The sequence below is a fragment of the Heloderma suspectum genome, chromosome 2 (genome assembly GCF_057233095.1).
Source record: "Heloderma suspectum isolate Gila_16-S chromosome 2, 16-S_ref, whole genome shotgun sequence".
In the NCBI taxonomy this organism is placed as follows: Eukaryota; Metazoa; Chordata; class Lepidosauria; order Squamata; family Helodermatidae; genus Heloderma; species Heloderma suspectum.
The window spans coordinates 257,794,020-257,811,536 of record NC_139459.1 but is presented as its reverse complement, the minus strand read 5'-3'; the positions used below and the strand labels follow the sequence as shown (position 1 = coordinate 257,811,536).

Below are 17,517 nucleotides of genomic sequence, written 5' to 3'. Positions count from 1 at the left end.
CCTCCTTGGATCCTCAAGTTCTGAACAACTTTTGCCCAGTCTCAAATCTGCCATTTTTGGGCAAGGTGATTGAGCGGGTGGTGGCGGTGCAGTTGAAGGCACACTTGGAAGAAACTGATTATCCAGACCCATTTCAGTCGGGCTTCAGGCCTGGGCATGGACAGAAACGGCCTTGGTAGATGATATGAGGAGGGCTCTGGATAGGGGTGAATGCTCCTTCCTTGTTCTCCTCGACCTCTCAGCGGCTTTCGATACCGTTGACCACAGTATCCTCGTGGACCGCCTGGAGGGGTTGGGCATTGGGGACACCATATTGCGGTGGTTCTGGTCCTTCCTCTCCGGCAGGTACCAGAGGGTAGCACTGGGAGAGGAGGTTTCGGACCCGTGGCCACTTACTTGTGGGGTGCCACAGGGTTCCATCCTCTCCCCGATGCTATTTAACATCTATGTGAAGCCGCTATGGGCTATCATTAGGAGGTTTGGGGTGCAGTGTCATCAATATGCGGATGACACGCAGCTCTGCCTCTCGTTTAAATCTTCACCAAGGTTGGCCGTAGAATCCCTGTCCAAATGTCTGGAGACGGTGAGTGGCTGGATGGGGAGGAATAGGCTGAAGCTGAACCCTGACAAGACCGAGGTACTTTTGGTGGGAGACAAGAGGAGGCTGGGGGATTTTGACCTGGTGTTGAATGGGGTACGGCTACCCTTGAAAGACCAGGTCCGCAGCCTGGGGGTCATTTTGGACTCCCAGCTGTCCATGGAGGCTCAGGTGTCAGCTGTGAGCCGGACAGCGCTGTATCAACTCCATCTGATACGGCAGCTGCGCCCCTTCCTTCCCGACCATCTGCTCCCATTGGTAGTACATGCCCTGGTCTCCTCTCGTTTAGACTACTGTAATGCGCTCTACGTGGGGTTACCCTTGAAGACGGTTCGGAAACTGCAGCTGGTACAGAACGCGGCGGCTCGCCTAATTAAAAGCAGCCACTGGCGAGATCACATCACTCCGGTGCTGAAGGAGTTGCACTGGTTACCAGTTGTTTTCCGGGCCAAATTCAAGGTGTTGGTTTTGACCTTTAAAACCCTATATGGTTCCGTCCCAGCCTATCTTAAGGAGCGCCTCCAGCAGCACCAGACAGGCCGCTTAATAAGATCAGCCTCGGATGGCCTTCTCTCTGTCCCATCAGCCAGGACAGCTAGGCTGGTGGGGACAAGGGAGAGGGCCTTTTCTGTGGTGGCCCCCACTCTGTGGAACTCCCTCCCTAGGGAACTCCGTCATGCCCCCTCTTTAATGAGCTTCCGTCATGCATTAAAAACGTGGCTGTTCAGGCAGGCATTTGGGGTGGGTTAGGGTATTTTAGAAAATGTTTTTATTGTAGAATTTTATTGTTTTAAACTGTTTTTATTGTATGTTGTACATCGCCCAGAGTGGCTGGGTGACCAGCCAGATGGGCGATTAATAAATTTAATAATAAATAAATAAAAATAAAATGTCCGGCTCACGTTCAATGACCGCACTATCATGGCTATCAGGGACATTCAGATCTTTCCTGTATAGTTCTTCTGTGTATTCTTTCCACCTCTTCTTAATCTCATCTGCTTCTGTTAGGTCCCTGCCTTCTTTGTCCTTTATCATGCCCATCTTTGCACAAAACGTTCCCTTGAGATCTCCGATGTTCTTGAAGAGATCTCTAGTCCTTCCCATTCTGCTGTTTTCCTCGATTTCTTTGCATTGTTCATTTAAGAAGGCCTTCTTGCCTCTCCTTGCTATTCTCTGGAACTCTGCATTCAGTTGGATATATCTTCCCCTTTCTCCCTTGCTTTTCGCTTCCCTTCTTTCCTCAGCTACTTGTAAAGCCTCATCAGACAGCCACTTGGCTTTCTTGCATTTCTTTTTCTTTGGGATGGATTTCGTTGCTGCCTCCTGAACAATGTGACGGGCCTCCGTCCAGAGTTCCTCCGGCAGAGCTCATTTTAGTCCGTCTTGAATTTCCCCAGCATCCGTATCAGCAATACTGGGCTAGATGGACCAGTGGTCCGACTCTTTGTGAGGTAGCTTTCCATGTTGCTACTCTGAGAGCCAGACTATAAATCTCTTAAATGCATGCATACATATGAAGAAGAAATTACGTAGTTACGGCTTGTCCTGACATTTTACGAAGGCTGAGTTGGGAAAGGCTTTGTGTGCTGAATTTCTGATAATGCAGCTATTAAAGGTAGAGAAACCATTCCAGGAAAAGGTTGGCGACTCTCCTAATAGTACAGAATGAAAGTGTTCACAAGCATGGCATCAAAAATCTTTGCAGGATCATCAAAATAACTGCAAGTCTCCAATGGTGAGGACAACTATACAAGGGTCTGGGCATGTAGTCCAGTGCAAAAGCTCTTTATTCATCTATGGTATACAGCTAAAAAAAAGGCTGCATCCCATTGGCAGTTGGCCCAAAATAAAAATAAAAGTCAAGCCTTTTTTTCCTCGTCGTTTGGCAACTCCATCATGAGCAGAAACTGCTTGAACCAGTTGTTTGAGCAGATTTAAGTCATGCAGGCAGCCCCTGAAGAAGGAGACTTTTCTCCAAAATGTGAGGCAGGCAAAGCACATCATAAAGGCCCTGTTGTGACTTCCCCATTTTTTCTTTCTTTCCATGGCCGTTTCCTCCAGTTTAGTCAGTTTGGAATAACTACCATCTCGTTGTTTTGTACTCATGGGTGAATTGAAGTTGCCAGCTTTTTGTACTAAGCAAACATCAAGGTTCAGAGTCGGTGACCATGGTGAGCTGGATAGTGGCCTCTCTCTTAGGGCAGTGCTATATATTATAACAGAAATGATTACAGGTATCTATTGGTTTTTTCCTGACAAAGCCTTTGTGCCTTTAGCAGCTGTGTAACAGACAAAAATTCTGTTGGCCTTGTAGGCCTCTTCCAACCCTACTATTCTATGATTCTATGAAATTCAACTGGTGCCTTTACCCATTAGCATAGCTTTGTGCTGGATAAAGCTGCAACTATTTAATAAATATTAACTGCAATAGAACTAGTATCGTAGGAGTTAGATCTGAGGTATAGGTGCTTAAAATCTGTAAAAATAAAAGTTCTTGTGTTGTTGGTAAATACGTATTTTGATGTGGCTTTTCACATCATGTCTTGTTAAGGGTTAGACAGCATGTTATATCATGACATTTAATTCGTCAATAAAATAATGGCATTTCTATCCAGAACTGTCTATTGATTTTTGTAAGTCCTTTTGTAAGTGCATACCAACCTGAACTTGTAAACAGATATGTCAGTGGTAGTATGCATAATAAGGCAATCTAGTGAAAGTATGTGACCATTGTGGTCATTCTCCTTAATTTCCATTTCTTCTAAAATTCAGATCAGTATATAAACATTCCAAGAGAAGGAGCTGAAATGATGGACTGCTCCAATATTGGAGTGTCTGATCTACCCTAACCCCTGCTAGGCTCTTACCAGCAAGGTGTAAGTAATGACTGAGATCTTTGCTAATGTTTTAACATCCATGTTAACATCTCCTGAACTTCAGATTTGTTGCATATCCAGCAAATTGCTGAGGATAAGTGCAATTTGTTTTTGATGCAAAGTCCTCTTTGATCCTCTGTGCCAAACAAAATAGCCAAGAGCATGATAGCTACGCATATAAAGATTTGGTTTCAGATACTCACATAACAGATCCTAGTCCTATTTTTCACTGGCTAATCAACCTGGCACACACCAAAGTATATGAAGAAACTTTTTGAATTGTTGGATGGTCGTCCTGCCATAGCCTATGCAGATGGTTCCTTGAAGAAACCCATCAAGTCACAGCTGTTGGGAGATTTCTCAGATTGACATTGGCATTGACTGATATGATGACAATTTGACAATGAAGAACAGTAAAAGGCAAAACAGAGGCGCCTAGTTGCCTCAAAAGTGCTCAGGGCATTTTGAGTGTTCCAGTCAAAACATTCAAAAAGCACTGCAGAGCACGCACTCCATGCTGCTGCCCCTTCCCCAAGGCAAATGTTCTTCACTTGGGGAAGGGGGAGGCACTAAGCAGGCATTCCCAGCATCACACAGAACACTGTATTTTCTGCTGGTTCCACAAGGGGAAGCTGAGATTTCATGTAACATTTGCTTGCTCATTTGTGTTCATTTGGCCTCTGTGATGGCTGCACATATAAGAAGTGTAAACTAATTTTCAGAAATAACACTGAGTGCTGTTCACTGTGTCCCTGCTTATGAAGACTGTCATATAATCTATTGTAACTGACATGTGTTAGGAACATGACTTGGTCCAAAGTTTATCATGGTTTGTTTTTAACTTAAAAGGAGATAATTTTCCTATGATTTTCAACCATAAACTTTGACCCTAATTATGTGACAGCTTCTGTCCAATTGAAACACTTTCACAAAGCCCTTCTTTCGTTTATTGTTTCAAGGTTATATCCCAAGCTACTAGTCTCAGAAGAGTGGAGGGAAACCCTCATAACCAGTATTGAGTTAAGGGCACCATATTGAAATCATGCCACATAGTAAACGAAATCTCTCTCCAAAGTCTATGAGACCCATTAAATATGGATCAGAAAAGAACAGCTCTTATCACTTATTCTTATTTTTATTTCTTATCAAGAAAGCACATGCTATGGCAACCATGTTAGTATCTCCCCACCCCACCCTTCTGTAATAGGTTTACTGTTCATTCGTGTTCGTTCATTTAAAATTCCAGAAAATTTCAGAAAATTTCACTGTAGTTGCTTATTTCCCCCCACACCTTTTCAATTCTCTCTCAACCATTAGTTTGCCCTTACTTTGTTTCAGTCTAGATTTTTATAAATCTATGTATCATCGATAGTACTTTCTTTTCCTTGCTCTTGCTCCCCTACACTTCCATACTCAATTCCTGTATTCCTTCCCTTCCCATTTTTTTATCTCTTTTCCCTAAAATAATATAAATAAATAAATAAATAAACCTTTTCTCTTTTGTTAGGATTATAGTTAGTGTCTCCCCACCCCTTTGCTTGTAGTTTAGTGTTTGCTTTTCTTCTGCTTGTGTGTGTGCGTGTGTGCACACATGTGCTTGTGCTATGTGGACAAGCAAACAGTATGTGTCAAAGGACTATACACAGTCCACATTTCCAAAAACAGTAGGCAAAAGACTACACATTAACAGCTATTATTGAAATAATATAATATTTCACTGTGTGTTGCAAAGCAAGCAAGCCCAATATGAGGCATTTTCGGGGTCTTGGCAGGGGCGGAGGTGGGCGAGGTGCTACTGTGCCCTCCTGGCAGGGTTGCTGTGTTGCTTCCTGCCTCTCTCAGTCCAACAGACAACTGTCGCTGCTCTTTGTTCAAGTCAGTGTGCCCACCTGTCAGGGTTGCTGTTTTTGTTTGCTTCCTCCCCACCAGCCTGTGTTTTCCCAGGCAATTCAGCCAAAGAGACCCTGTGGTTATTGACTGTGAATAAGAAAGTAGTACTAAAGGAAAGGGGTTATTTGCATTTCAAAGAACCTACAGCAGAGTTTAAAGATAGTGACCTCCTCACGGCTTCAACACCTAACTTGATTATCCCTTTATGAACTTTGGTTTGAGTTTCTGAGAACAGCACATTTTACCTGCGCCTAGCACAAAAACCTCTGGGCCAAACTGTCTGAGATTTGGCCGGTGGGATGCCCTCCAGGGAGACTGTGCATTCCCCAACTTTCATGCACTTCTGTGCATGCAGTGAAAATTTATAGCTCTTTGCTTTGAGAGATTTCTTGAAAAAAATCTAATTTCACCTGCACCTAACACAAACACTAGTGGGCCAAACTGTCTTAGATTTGGCAGGTAGGATGCCCTCCAGCGCGGCTGAGAGTTCCCCAAATGTCATGTATCTATCTTGAAAACTGAATAAGTTAGAACCATTTGTATTTTCCCATGCAAGTAAATGAGAAAATGCCAAAAATGAGTGATTCAGATATCCAAATCTCGCTTCGGATTTGGATCGGAATTGAAGCAGATGAATTGAAGCAGACTGAATTGGTCTGAAGCGGCATCTGAAGTGAAGCGGGTGGGGGGGCGGTGTCTATGCACAGCCCTAATATTTACCAATTTTTGTGAACTGCCCAGACAGCTTCGGCTCTTCGGTGGTATAGAAATAAATAAATAAATAAATATTCATTCATTTGTTTATTTATGCAAGCAAGCAAGCAAGCAAGCTTGCTTGCTTTAGTTTTAACTATCTGGCTTTTTCCATAGTGACTTTCACAAAAAATGCCCCACATTTGTAAACAGTGTTAAAACAAATATACTGTTGGTTTTTTTTTACAGGAATACAGAAGCTTTGAAGTCACAAGACGAAAAGGTAAGCAAATAGATTTTTCTTTTATATGAGTAAACCTGGGATAACTTGCTCAAGAAAACATGAGCTTTCAAGCTTAAAACAGACCTCTTGTTTAAGTTTTAAATGTTGAGTATGTAAACATATTATTTAAAAAAAAAATAAAGAAAAAGATGCTCTCCAAATGCTTACCGGGAGTAATATTTTCTCAGTACCATGTGGCAAGGTTGTTCTGTGTTGGGAACTTGTTTCAGTGTATAAAACTTTTCACTGTCTCTTAATTGTAACAAATAGCTGGTTAGATTCAATTTCATGACCGTAATTTTTTTGGAAACCTGTATGATAAGCCCTACATTCATAGCATGTGGCATTCTGTGACAACTCATTTTGCAAAAAGGATTTTAAAAGAACTGCTTTCAGGGCAGGTTGGTAGCTCAGAAATGTAAAGAGTGGTTTCTATTTGGTAGATGTTTATATGAAACACCCTGTTCTGATAAGCTGGCATATTACCTTAATTTGCATCATCTAGCTGTAGCATTTTAAGCAATTAACAGTGCGTTTCAAAGCCTAAAAAGAAATCTGTTTTAACCTGAAAAGTTGTGGTAATATGCTCATTTTTAAATGTGGTCATGCACTATAGATCAAACAATTGGGATCATCATTTGTTTATTTATATGTCACTTTTCCAAATTATGCTCAAAGCAACTCACAAGTATGGTAAACAAAACTTCATAGTTTAACATAGGATTTTGCTAAATCCCTTTCAGTTAGAGTAGTGGAGCTTCATGTTAAAGAAGGACTGTTTGTAAAGGTTGCTTTGGAGCAGCAGTGGGAAACCGGAGGCCCTCTAGCTGTTGCTGGACTACAACTCTCATCACCCCTGACTATTAGTTGTGCTGGCTGCGGCTGATGAGGGTTGGAGTCCAGCAACATCTGTTTTTCAACTCCTGGTTTGGAGGATTCCTGATTATAAATTATACTGGTTGTCTAGATGGGTTAGTAGTAGAAGCAAAACATGGCATGCGTGTTGACAGTCTACCTGGCTGCTGCACCATGATCCATCTTTGGCTAGTACATATAACCTGAAAACAGCAGACGCACTAACATGTAAGAGAAGAGTATGTGTTGTAATCACAGCCAGTGCTCATCTGTATCCAGTTGCCTTGAACAACTTTTCTCTTTACTTCACTTTAACGTTTGTTGGAGAGGGAGAAGCAAGCACAACAAGTGTGTAAGCAGCTGCTTTAATTCAGCTCTTGCCAACTGCCTTGCAAGTTAAGACCAAAAGGTTATCGGCAAAATGTCCCAGACTGTTGTGTGATTGCATTGTGATTGATGGCTGTCTAAGGATAGGGAAAGAGTCAAGAGGTACTGACTAATAGCAGCAAGCAACTTTTTTAAATGCATTCCTGCCCTGCAGGCATGAGGTTGCAGCCAGTGCATTGAGATTCTGTTAGGGTGGGAAGTTGCAGGAGTGAAAATTGGAAACAATAAAGAATTTCAGGTTCTGCTGCCACAGAGGATATAATGCAAATGACTGGGACAATATGCTCAGGAATATATAGGGGATGAGTAAATACCTCAAGAATTCTATGTGTTATTAATTGGCAGCTGTCTCAAGCTGTTCTATATAGACAGCTGGCTGAAAATCAGCTATTGGAAAGCTCCACTATTTACTGTTAAATTTTCAGTTTTATTTAACAGATGTTTCTGGGATGTCTGTATAAATGTGAAGTGGGAGACAGTTCTCCATTAAACAGATTACAATACTTTCCCGTTTTGTTTGAATTAGGCTGCAATAAATTTTATTGTAATTGAAGGGTGCCATGTAGGCATGTACTCTGCTATTAGTTGTCTATTCTTGCAATAGCTTCCAGCAAATAAGAAAAAGGGCAAACGGCTGTGATTGTAGTTGAACAGGCCTCTGTTGAATTCCAAGGAATCTTTGAATTTGATTTTATAATGCTTTGCTATAATGATCTAATAAGTGGGCTTGGCAATGGGTACCCAAGCACTATTCAGCATTAGTAGCATTTATAGTGCAGCACACTCTTTGTTAAGAACATAAGAAGAGCCCTGCTGGATTAGACCAAGGTTCATCTAGTCCAGCACTCTGTTTACACAGTGGCCAGCCAGCTGTTGACTGGGAACCCACAAGCAGGACATGAGTGCAACAGCACCCTCCCACCCATGTTCCCCAGCAACTGGTGTACACAGGCATACTGCCTCTGACACTGGAAGTAGCACATAACCATCAGGACTAGTAGCTATTGTAGACTTCTCCAGGAATTTGTCTAACCCCTTTTTAAAGCCAACCAAATTAGTGGCCATCACTACATATTGTGGCAGTGAATTCTATAGTTTATGCTCTGTGTGAAGAAGTACTTCCTTTTAACTGTCCTGAATCTACCACCAATCAGTTTCATGGGATGACCTTGAGTTCTAGTATTGTGGGACAGGGAGAAAAATGTCTTGTGGAATTACTGCAGTTATACCCATCTTCGCTTGGCCCTATGTCTATTATGAATCTCTTCAATAAGTAACACAGTAAGTGAAAGGCAAGCATGGGCACAATCATCTTGAAAGTATAGCCATGGTATACCCACTGCAAAGGCATGACAATATTGTGAGATGGCAGGAGTCATAGCACCATCTTCAGTTTATTTCCATTCTGCCTTTATGTGACAATTTTAACTCCTCTGCTAATATTGGCTGGTGGGTGCAGGAGGTCATCTGTCTCCAAAAAGCTATAGTCTGCAGTCCTTGCAGGTCTTGGTATAGTGTCATCCTTGGCGGTGGTACACATTGCATATGATCAAATTGCTTTTACAAGTTTTTTAGAACTTCTTGTTGTTGTTCAGTCGTTAAGTCGTTCAGTCGTGTCCAACTCTTCGTGACCCCATGGACCATAGCATGCCAGGCCTTCCTGTCATCTTCTCTCTCCTGGAGTGTGCTCAAGTTCATCAAGGTAAATTCAAAGTGTGACTAGTACTGCTACCACAGATGGGTGTATATGCTGATAGGAGAAACACCTCATGCCCAGAGCAGTTTTTCACATGAGAAAAAATGGATACTCATCCACTCACATAATCCTTTGAAGAAAAAAAATCTGAGAAACTGCCAGTGGCCCAAACAATGATTTTCCACTTCAAACACACCTTTCCTTTATTTAAAAAATGCATTTTCTTTGGACAGTATGTGCTGTCCCTCCCCAGTGCTAGAACAAACATTTTGTCTTTGTCTTCATCGTCTTCTTCATTTTTAAGAGGAGAATAAAACTGTTGCATAACTAGTGCTTTTAAAGAGTGACTTAAAAGAACTGAGACTGGTTGGAAATTGGTTATAAGTGTATGTTGAAGGTACTAAGCATGTATCTTTTCTTCTAATACCTCCTCCACAGACAGAGACTTATTGTTTAAGCTTTATTTAAGCATTACTCATTAAGCATCCAGGAACCTATTATTTTTTCTACTATACCACACCTTCCAAAGAGATGAAAGCACAGACTAGCTATGAGCAGCCAGTGGTTTTACTTTGTGAGGATACAATGCTGTCTTTTTACACTGAATTATAGCTACAAAAGGAAGAGCAAAACAGATTTCTTTCTCCCCCCCCCATTTGCAATTCTAGTCATATTTTATTATGTCACATTTGCTGTCATCAAACATTTTTCCAATACTGTCTGTCAAAGCAAAGCACCCTTGAATTTTAGACAACAGCACAAACAGTAGATGCGAAGAGATTCTTCAGTGCCCAGCCTGCACTCTGCCTATCTGTAATCAAAGTGTGTTTGGAGATTTACAAGCAGTGGCATGGAAGTCAAGCCTGGTAAATATATGACTGCTCTCAGAGAATATCTGAGAGGATTTGCTAAACTAGAGGGGATTTTTCTTTTTCATCATATAAGTGGATAATGGAACTGCTGTCTCTGTGCTCCTTACCTTCTCCCATAGCAATAGTCCTATCTAAGATACATTGCATTAAAACAACAACAACACTATACCATCAAGTGAGATAGAGAAACACATTGTTCATAAACACATTGTTCATAAACACATTGTTCATAAACACAGATGAAAACAATGTTTTCATCTGGATATGTCCAATTCACATGACAAAGACTTTGGGATCCCTCTAAAGTTAGCCTCAGAGAAGTTACAAGAACCAAAGAAGTGGTCTTCAGACTGCAAAGGTTGTTTCCGCACTAAACGTCTTTTAGTGCCATGGAGGCATTGTTTCTCCACAATCAATTGGAAACAGAATTAAAATGGAGGTTACACATAGCACTTCATATGGTGCTGATATTTTATTCAGCAATGCTCTTTCCCATGGCCAAAATCTTTCTATAATGTTTACTGAGAAGAGAGTCCTATTCAGGAAAGGTCCCTTCCAATGTGTGCTTAAAGGATTCCTGCTTGCTGGTTCTGCCTTTTTATTGTTTCCTATTAAGCACCACAGTAGTATTGCTGATGTATACGCTGTCAATTGCCCCATGGATATCCTCTTCAAATTTCTCCATGTAGTCAGTTTCTGTTTCCATGGGGGAGGAAGGGTTCAATTCTTTATTTCCTCTCACTTCATCTTTTTTTTTTCATGTACCAAAATCGTGCTGTTTACGAAGAAAAATATACTGGGCTAGTCACCTACAGTGTGATTCTATACATGGCTACTGAGAAATAAGCTGTACTGAATTAAGTGCGTTAAGTCCAATATGTGAGTGGACATCCACTTGTGCAGTGGGGCTTTCCCATCTCTCCTTCTCCCTGCAGTCCCTGTGCCCCCCATTTTCTCCAGAGGCTCCCCCAGCCTCCTGGAGGAGAATTTGAGGGAACATGAGGGCCACAAGGGAATGAGGAATTGTCCGTTCCCTGTTTAGCTGAAAAGAACCCATTCAGTCAGTGGGAGAGGTTAATTAGAACTTCCCAATATTACTTATTTCCAGGTAAGTGAGAATAGGACTGAAGCCTTAGTGCTTAGTCCTCATTGTTCCTTGGGCCCATGTGGTCTAAGTGGAATATACATTGAATATAGTACACATTATGTATTTAACTTGTGTAGTGTTTGGCTTATTGCTCCTTTTGTTATCTGGGGATATCTGCCTGCATACATTTTTCATTCTCACTTTTGGCTTGTGATACATCTGAGTCTGGACTGAGTTGGCTCCATGAAGCCATGCTGTTCATTTCCCAGACTCCACTCCCTAACCACACCTATGCATGCACAGGTATGCCCGTTTTCATCTGTGAAATGCTGGAGAGCATGGATTTAGAGCTGTTTTATTGTTATTCAGTTCACCCTTGGAGGACTCTATGAGTCCCATCAAATCTAACGTAGCAGCTTTCTTGTTCATAGTGCTTCATAAGTCATAATCATGTATTAGAGAGCAAAGCATAATTCACACATGAAAGCCAAACAACTGTGCCCTATCAAATGCCACTCATCCAGTTAATTGATTATTACATCCTTAATGGTTTGTTCCACACAATTAAGACCCAATCTTGCAAGGTTCTAGGAAATCTGGAGAAAGCTTCCAATTGCCTTTTGGATCATCATGCTGCTGATGAGCGTAGAACGTATTTGGCATCCTGAAGGATGAACCTTTTCTTTAAAAATAAAAATCATATACATGCTTGGGTGAGTTATTGTACTAAGCTTCTCTCCCTGTGAAAATTGCAATAGCTTTCCACTCCCCTATCCTCCATTTGTCAATGAAGCTACTAGATCTGGTTCAGGGACTTCAGCCATAATTATTCATTTGTTTTTATTTTGCTTGCAGTCATCCATTCAAGAAATTGGTGTCAAATGATGGGTTTTTTTTTAAGCCAGTCAGCCAAGAAATGATCAGACCAATTTTTCCCTCTCTGCTCGTCTGTCTAACTTTAACAAATGAGATGTATTTTGTGGTTTATCACTAGATGAATAAGACTGAACTATGCTGCTGGCTGTGTATTAGATAGCTTTAAAACCCAACTCCTTAAAATGTATTAAACCCAGGAAGGTGTAGGTACATATATGCATTTGTTAACTCTACTGTGATTCACCTTTTTCATTTTTAATATTATGTTATTATTTTTCATTTTAACATTATTTTCATCCAATATTTGCAGGTGAGCATTAAGCAGAATTAATTATTAATCAGACCACTGTATGCTTTTCCACTATTTGTCTAATAGTTTACATTGCAGCTCTAGGAAAACAGATATAATCTGTCTGATCCAGAGTTGTATGATGCAGAAGAGGCAGTTTTTGTTGATTTCCCCTTTCAGCACTGTATGCCCCCTGAAAATATGTACCAGCAGTTGAGGGATCCTCCAGGACAGCATGGAAGGTGGTACTGGGGAAAGGGGGAAATTGGCAAAAATTGCCTCCCTCCTTCTGCCATTGGGTGTGTCCAGTTAGTGGACTGGGAACCACTGCTAGATCAGACTTATTTCCACAAACTGAAAGAGCACTTCTCTTTCCAGAACCAGGGTCTAGATCCAACCCTATCACCTGCACAAATTAAAATTTCAAAACATATATATTAAATTACAGTTTTATTACAATTAATATGTTTAAACCATTTCATTCACAGAAGGGAATTTAATAAAAACATTCCAGAATAATATCTCAGGGGTGTTTTTGAAGATAGCTCTGTTCTTAACTTGTTTGTTTATTGTACGTTGTTTGTCACGTACACCACTTTCAGAGCCCTAATAGGGCATAAAGGTGGTTAATAAATATTTTAATTAATAAATAAGTGAACATGTCCCATTTGCAGCCCTGAACAGGAGCAGGAATATAATGCTCAGGACATTTTTGTAATTTCCTGAACTTGCATTCATGTTTGAAAATATGCATCTCTCTCCCCCCCCCCCTCTGCATTTTAATGCTTTAGCTTCTGGGGGGAAATGTGCATTTTCTATTGGGAAAAATTCGCAATTTTAAAAATGCAAATTTTCTTGATTGAAAATGCACATTTTTGAGAATTGCAAAAAGATGCTTGCATTCAGGAATGCAAATGAGCTGAGCTTTGAGGAGGTGTTCAGAAATCATCAATGAGCTCTAACATCGCATGTTTACACATTCCTAATATGGAGGTAATCAGTTCTCCTCTAATCAGTTCTCCTCTAGATTCTATTTAGTATAAAAATGGTGTGCAGGTGAAACAACAACAGACAATTGGTAGACCAATGAAAATGTTAACCAATGAGCAATTGTGTAAGAAGTAGCGGTGTCCCATATTTTCAGAAACACTGACTTTTAATAGGTATTGGAGGATTCTTTGCTACCTCCCTTTCACTTTGTTTTTATTTGTATTTTTTCATTTTTATAGCATTTTTCTGTATTTGGTGTTTTAACTTGTTGAACACTGCTCAGAAATCTTTTGATGTGGAGTAGTGTATAAAACCTATAATAAATTTTAAAAATATATATTTTTTAATTTTTGCCTCTGAACTCAGAGGCAACCGCCTATACAAAGCAGGGCAGGAGAAGCACGGGGGGGATCATTCCCTCCACACTTCTCCTGCCCTGTTTTTAGTGCTAGACAGCCAATTACAGCTGTCTAGGCCCAGGGGGGCCGAGCGTGGAAGGAGGCTGCTGCACGATACCTTTGGATCGTGAAGGAGGCTGCTGCATGACACGATCTCCCTGCCCCGTAACACCCCCAGCCACACCCCTTTCCGGCTCCTCCACACTCCTCTTGCGAGCACGGAGGACGGGGCTGTTCTGCACTGACTCCGAAGCAGCGTGGAAGTGGGGGGAGGTCAGTTTTCCAGGAACTGATCTCGGAGCACAGGCTCCGAGGTCGGTTCCCGTAAAACAGCATATCCTATGGCCATCTAGTTGCTGTCTATTGGCCATAGGATTTTTGGCTCCCTTAATGTAAGACTTTATTGAAGTAGATCAGATTTAGATTGGAATTAATTTGAGAGGTGAGAATCAGGTCATTTTGTGTAGGAATTTGCAAATACTGAAGCCTGGGTGGAGCTGGTGAGGAGGAGTTAGAATCATAGAATGGTAGGGTTGGAAGGGGCCCACAAGGTCATCGAGTCCAACCCCCTGCTCAATGCAGGAATCTAAGTCAGAGCATCCCTGACAGATGGCTGTCCAGCCTCATCTTGAATGCCTCCAGTGTGGGAGAGACCACCACCTCCCTAGGTCATTGGTTCCATTGTCGTATTGCTCTAACAGTCAGGACGTTTTTCCTGATGTTCAGCCAGGATCTGGCTTCCTGTCACTTCAGCCCATTATTCCGTGTCCTGCAGTCTGGGATGATGGAGAAGAGATCCTGGCCTTCCTCTCTGTGACAGCTTTTCAAGTACTTGAAGAGCGCTATCATATCTCCCCTCAGTCTTCTCTTCTCAAAGCTAAACGTGCCCAGTTCTTTCAGTCTCTCTTCATAGGGCTTTGTTTCCAGTCCCCTGATCATCTTTGTTGCCCTCCTCTGAACCCTCTCCAGTTTGTCTGCATCCTTCTTAAAGTGTGGTACCCAGAACTGGACACAGTACTCCAGGTGAGGCCTAAACAGTGCTGAGTAGAGGGGAACTAGTACTTCCTGGGATTTGGAAGCTATGCTTCTATTAATGCAGCCCAAAAGAGCATTGGCCTTTTTTGCAGCCACATCACATTGCTGGCTCTTATTCAGCCTGTGATCGACAGCAATTCCAAGATCCTTCTCGCTTGTAGTGTTGTTGAGCCACGTATCCCGCATCTTGCAACTGTGCATTTGGTTTCTTTTTCCTAGGTGCAGAACTTGGCATTTATCCCTATTAAATGTCATTCTGGTGTTTTCTGCCCAGCGCTCCAGTCTATCCAGATCACTTTGAATTTTGTTTCTGTCTTCCAAAGTATTAGCTATCCCGCCCAATTTTGTGTCATCTGCAAATTTGATCAGCATTCCCTGCACCACCTCCTCCAAGTCATTAATAAAAATGTTGAAAAGCAAGGGGCCCAGGACTGAGCCCTGCGGTACCCCACTCGTTACCTCTCCCCAGTTTGAGAAGGTCCCATTGATAAGCGCTCTTTGAGTTCGATTCTGTAGCCTACTGTGGATCCACCGGATCATTGTTTCATCGCACCCTCTTTGAGCTAGTTTGGACACTTTGTTGAAAGCTTTGCTGAGGTCCAGGTATATGATGTCTACAGCATTCCCACGGTCCACAAGGGAGGTGACTTGATCAAAAAATGAGATCAGATTCGTCTGGCAGGATTTGTTCTTCACAAATCCATGTTGGCTTTGAGTAATCACTGCATTGTTTTCAAGGTGCTTACAGATGGATTGCTTTATCATCTGCTCCAGAATTTTACCAGGGATTGATGTCAGCCTGACTGGTCTGTAGTTCCCAGGTTCCTCCTTCTTACCCTTTTTGAAGATAAGGACAACATTAGCCCTCCTCCAGTCATCTGGCACCCGTCCTCCATGATTTCTCAAAGAGAATAGACAGTGGTTCTGAGAGTTCTTCTGCCAGTTCCTTTATTACTCTAGGATGCAATTCATCTGACCCTGGAGATTTGAACTCATTCAAAGTAATTAGGTATTCCTTGACCGTATGCCTATTGATCTCAAGTTGCAATCCTGCTCCTTCAGCCTGTACTTCGCCTTTGCCAGGGGGGTCATAGACCCTCTTTTGGGAGAAAACTGAGCCAAAGTAGGAATTGAGCACCTCTGCCTTTTCTTTGTCATCTGTTATTGTTTTGCCATCCTTATTTAATAGCAGAACAACCATTTCTTTCCTCTGTCTTTTACTATGCACGTAGCTGAAGAAAGCCTTTTGTTGCTTTTAGCATCCCTCGCTAACCTCAGCTCGTTCTCAGCTTTAGCCTTCCTGATGCCTACCTTGCAATTCTGTGCTACCTGCCTGTACTCTTCCTTTGTTACTTGGCCTTCTTTCCACTTCCTGTATGTGTCCTTTTTTGTTTTCTGGTCATCCCTAAGCTTTTTGTGAAGCCACATTGGCTTCTTCTGTTGTCTTCCACCTTTTCTTCTTGTTGGAATTGTTTGTGATTGTGCCTTGAGAATTTCCTTTTTTAAAAGCTCCCACCCATCTTGGACTCCTTTTCTCGTTAGTCGCTTGCCATTGGACCTTACTGATCATTGTTCTGAGTTTATTAAAATCAGCTTTCCTAAAATCCAGGGTATGCGTTTGTCTACACTCGGCTTTTGCTTCCCTTAGAACCAAGAACTGAAGTACAACATGGTTGCTTTCCCCCAGAGTTCCTGTAACTGCTACTTTATCCACTAAGTCATCTCTGTTGGTTAGGATCAAGTCAAGGATAGCCGATCCTCTAGTTCCTTCCTCTACTTTCTGTAGGAGGAATTTATCCACCACACAAGTCAGGAATTTCCTGGAGGGGCCATGTTTTTTAGAATTTATCTCCCAACAAATATCCGGGAAATTGAAGTCCCCCATTACTACTACATCATGCTTCCTTGAAACATTGGCGATTTGCTTTTCAAAAGTTTCATCCTTGTCTTCTCCTTGATTGGGTGGCTGGTAGTAGACTCCAACCACCAGGTTCCTTTTATTCTTTGCTTCATTTATTTTGATCCAGATGCTCTCGATGGGGCTACCAAGCTCATCCTCCTATATTTTTGTGCAGAGATATGTATTTTTCACATACAGTGCAACCCCACCTCCCTTTCTGTTCCTCCTGTTCTTTTTGAACAAGTTCTATCCTTCAATTGCTGTATTCCAGTCATGAGAGTCATCCCACCAAGTCTCAGTTATTCCTATCAAGTCATAATTTCCCTCCCGTATTAAGAGTTCAAGTTCGTTCCGTGTGTTTCCCATACTCTGGGCATTAGTATATAGACATCGAAGACCATGTGCTTCATAGTCTGGCTTTCTTCCTACATGTGTCTGAAGACTATTACTGGGCGCTATCAGAGCTGTTCTCTCCGTTGCAGTGCATGCGCCTACGTCCATTGTTACCCCCAACATAACATCTCCCTTCCCCATAGGATTCAGTTTAAAGCCCTCCTGATGAAGTTCTTCATGCTGTGGCCAAACACTGTCTTCCCAGCCTTTGTGAGGTGCAACCGTCCCTTGCCAACAGCCCATCTTCCAGGAAGTATAGGCCGTGGTCCCAGAATCCAAATCTCTCGTGCCGGCACCACCTTCGTAGCCAGTCATTCACCCAGAGTGTTTTTCCTTCCCTTTCTATCCCTCTTCTGACTACTGGAAGGATGGATGAGAAAACTATCTGGGCCTCAAAGT

General features: G+C 42.0%; 1 protein-coding gene across 1 annotated transcript in view; it reads left to right on the top strand.

The window, feature by feature from the left end:
* FSTL4 (follistatin like 4) overlaps positions 1-17,517 on the top strand; it is a 662,050-nt gene that overhangs the window by 24,932 nt on the left and 619,601 nt on the right. The window contains exon 2 of the mRNA XM_084838897.1: positions 6,307-6,340. Within this exon, the coding sequence (XP_084695023.1) occupies positions 6,307-6,340 (34 nt within the window). The remainder of the gene's footprint in view (positions 1-6,306; positions 6,341-17,517) is intronic.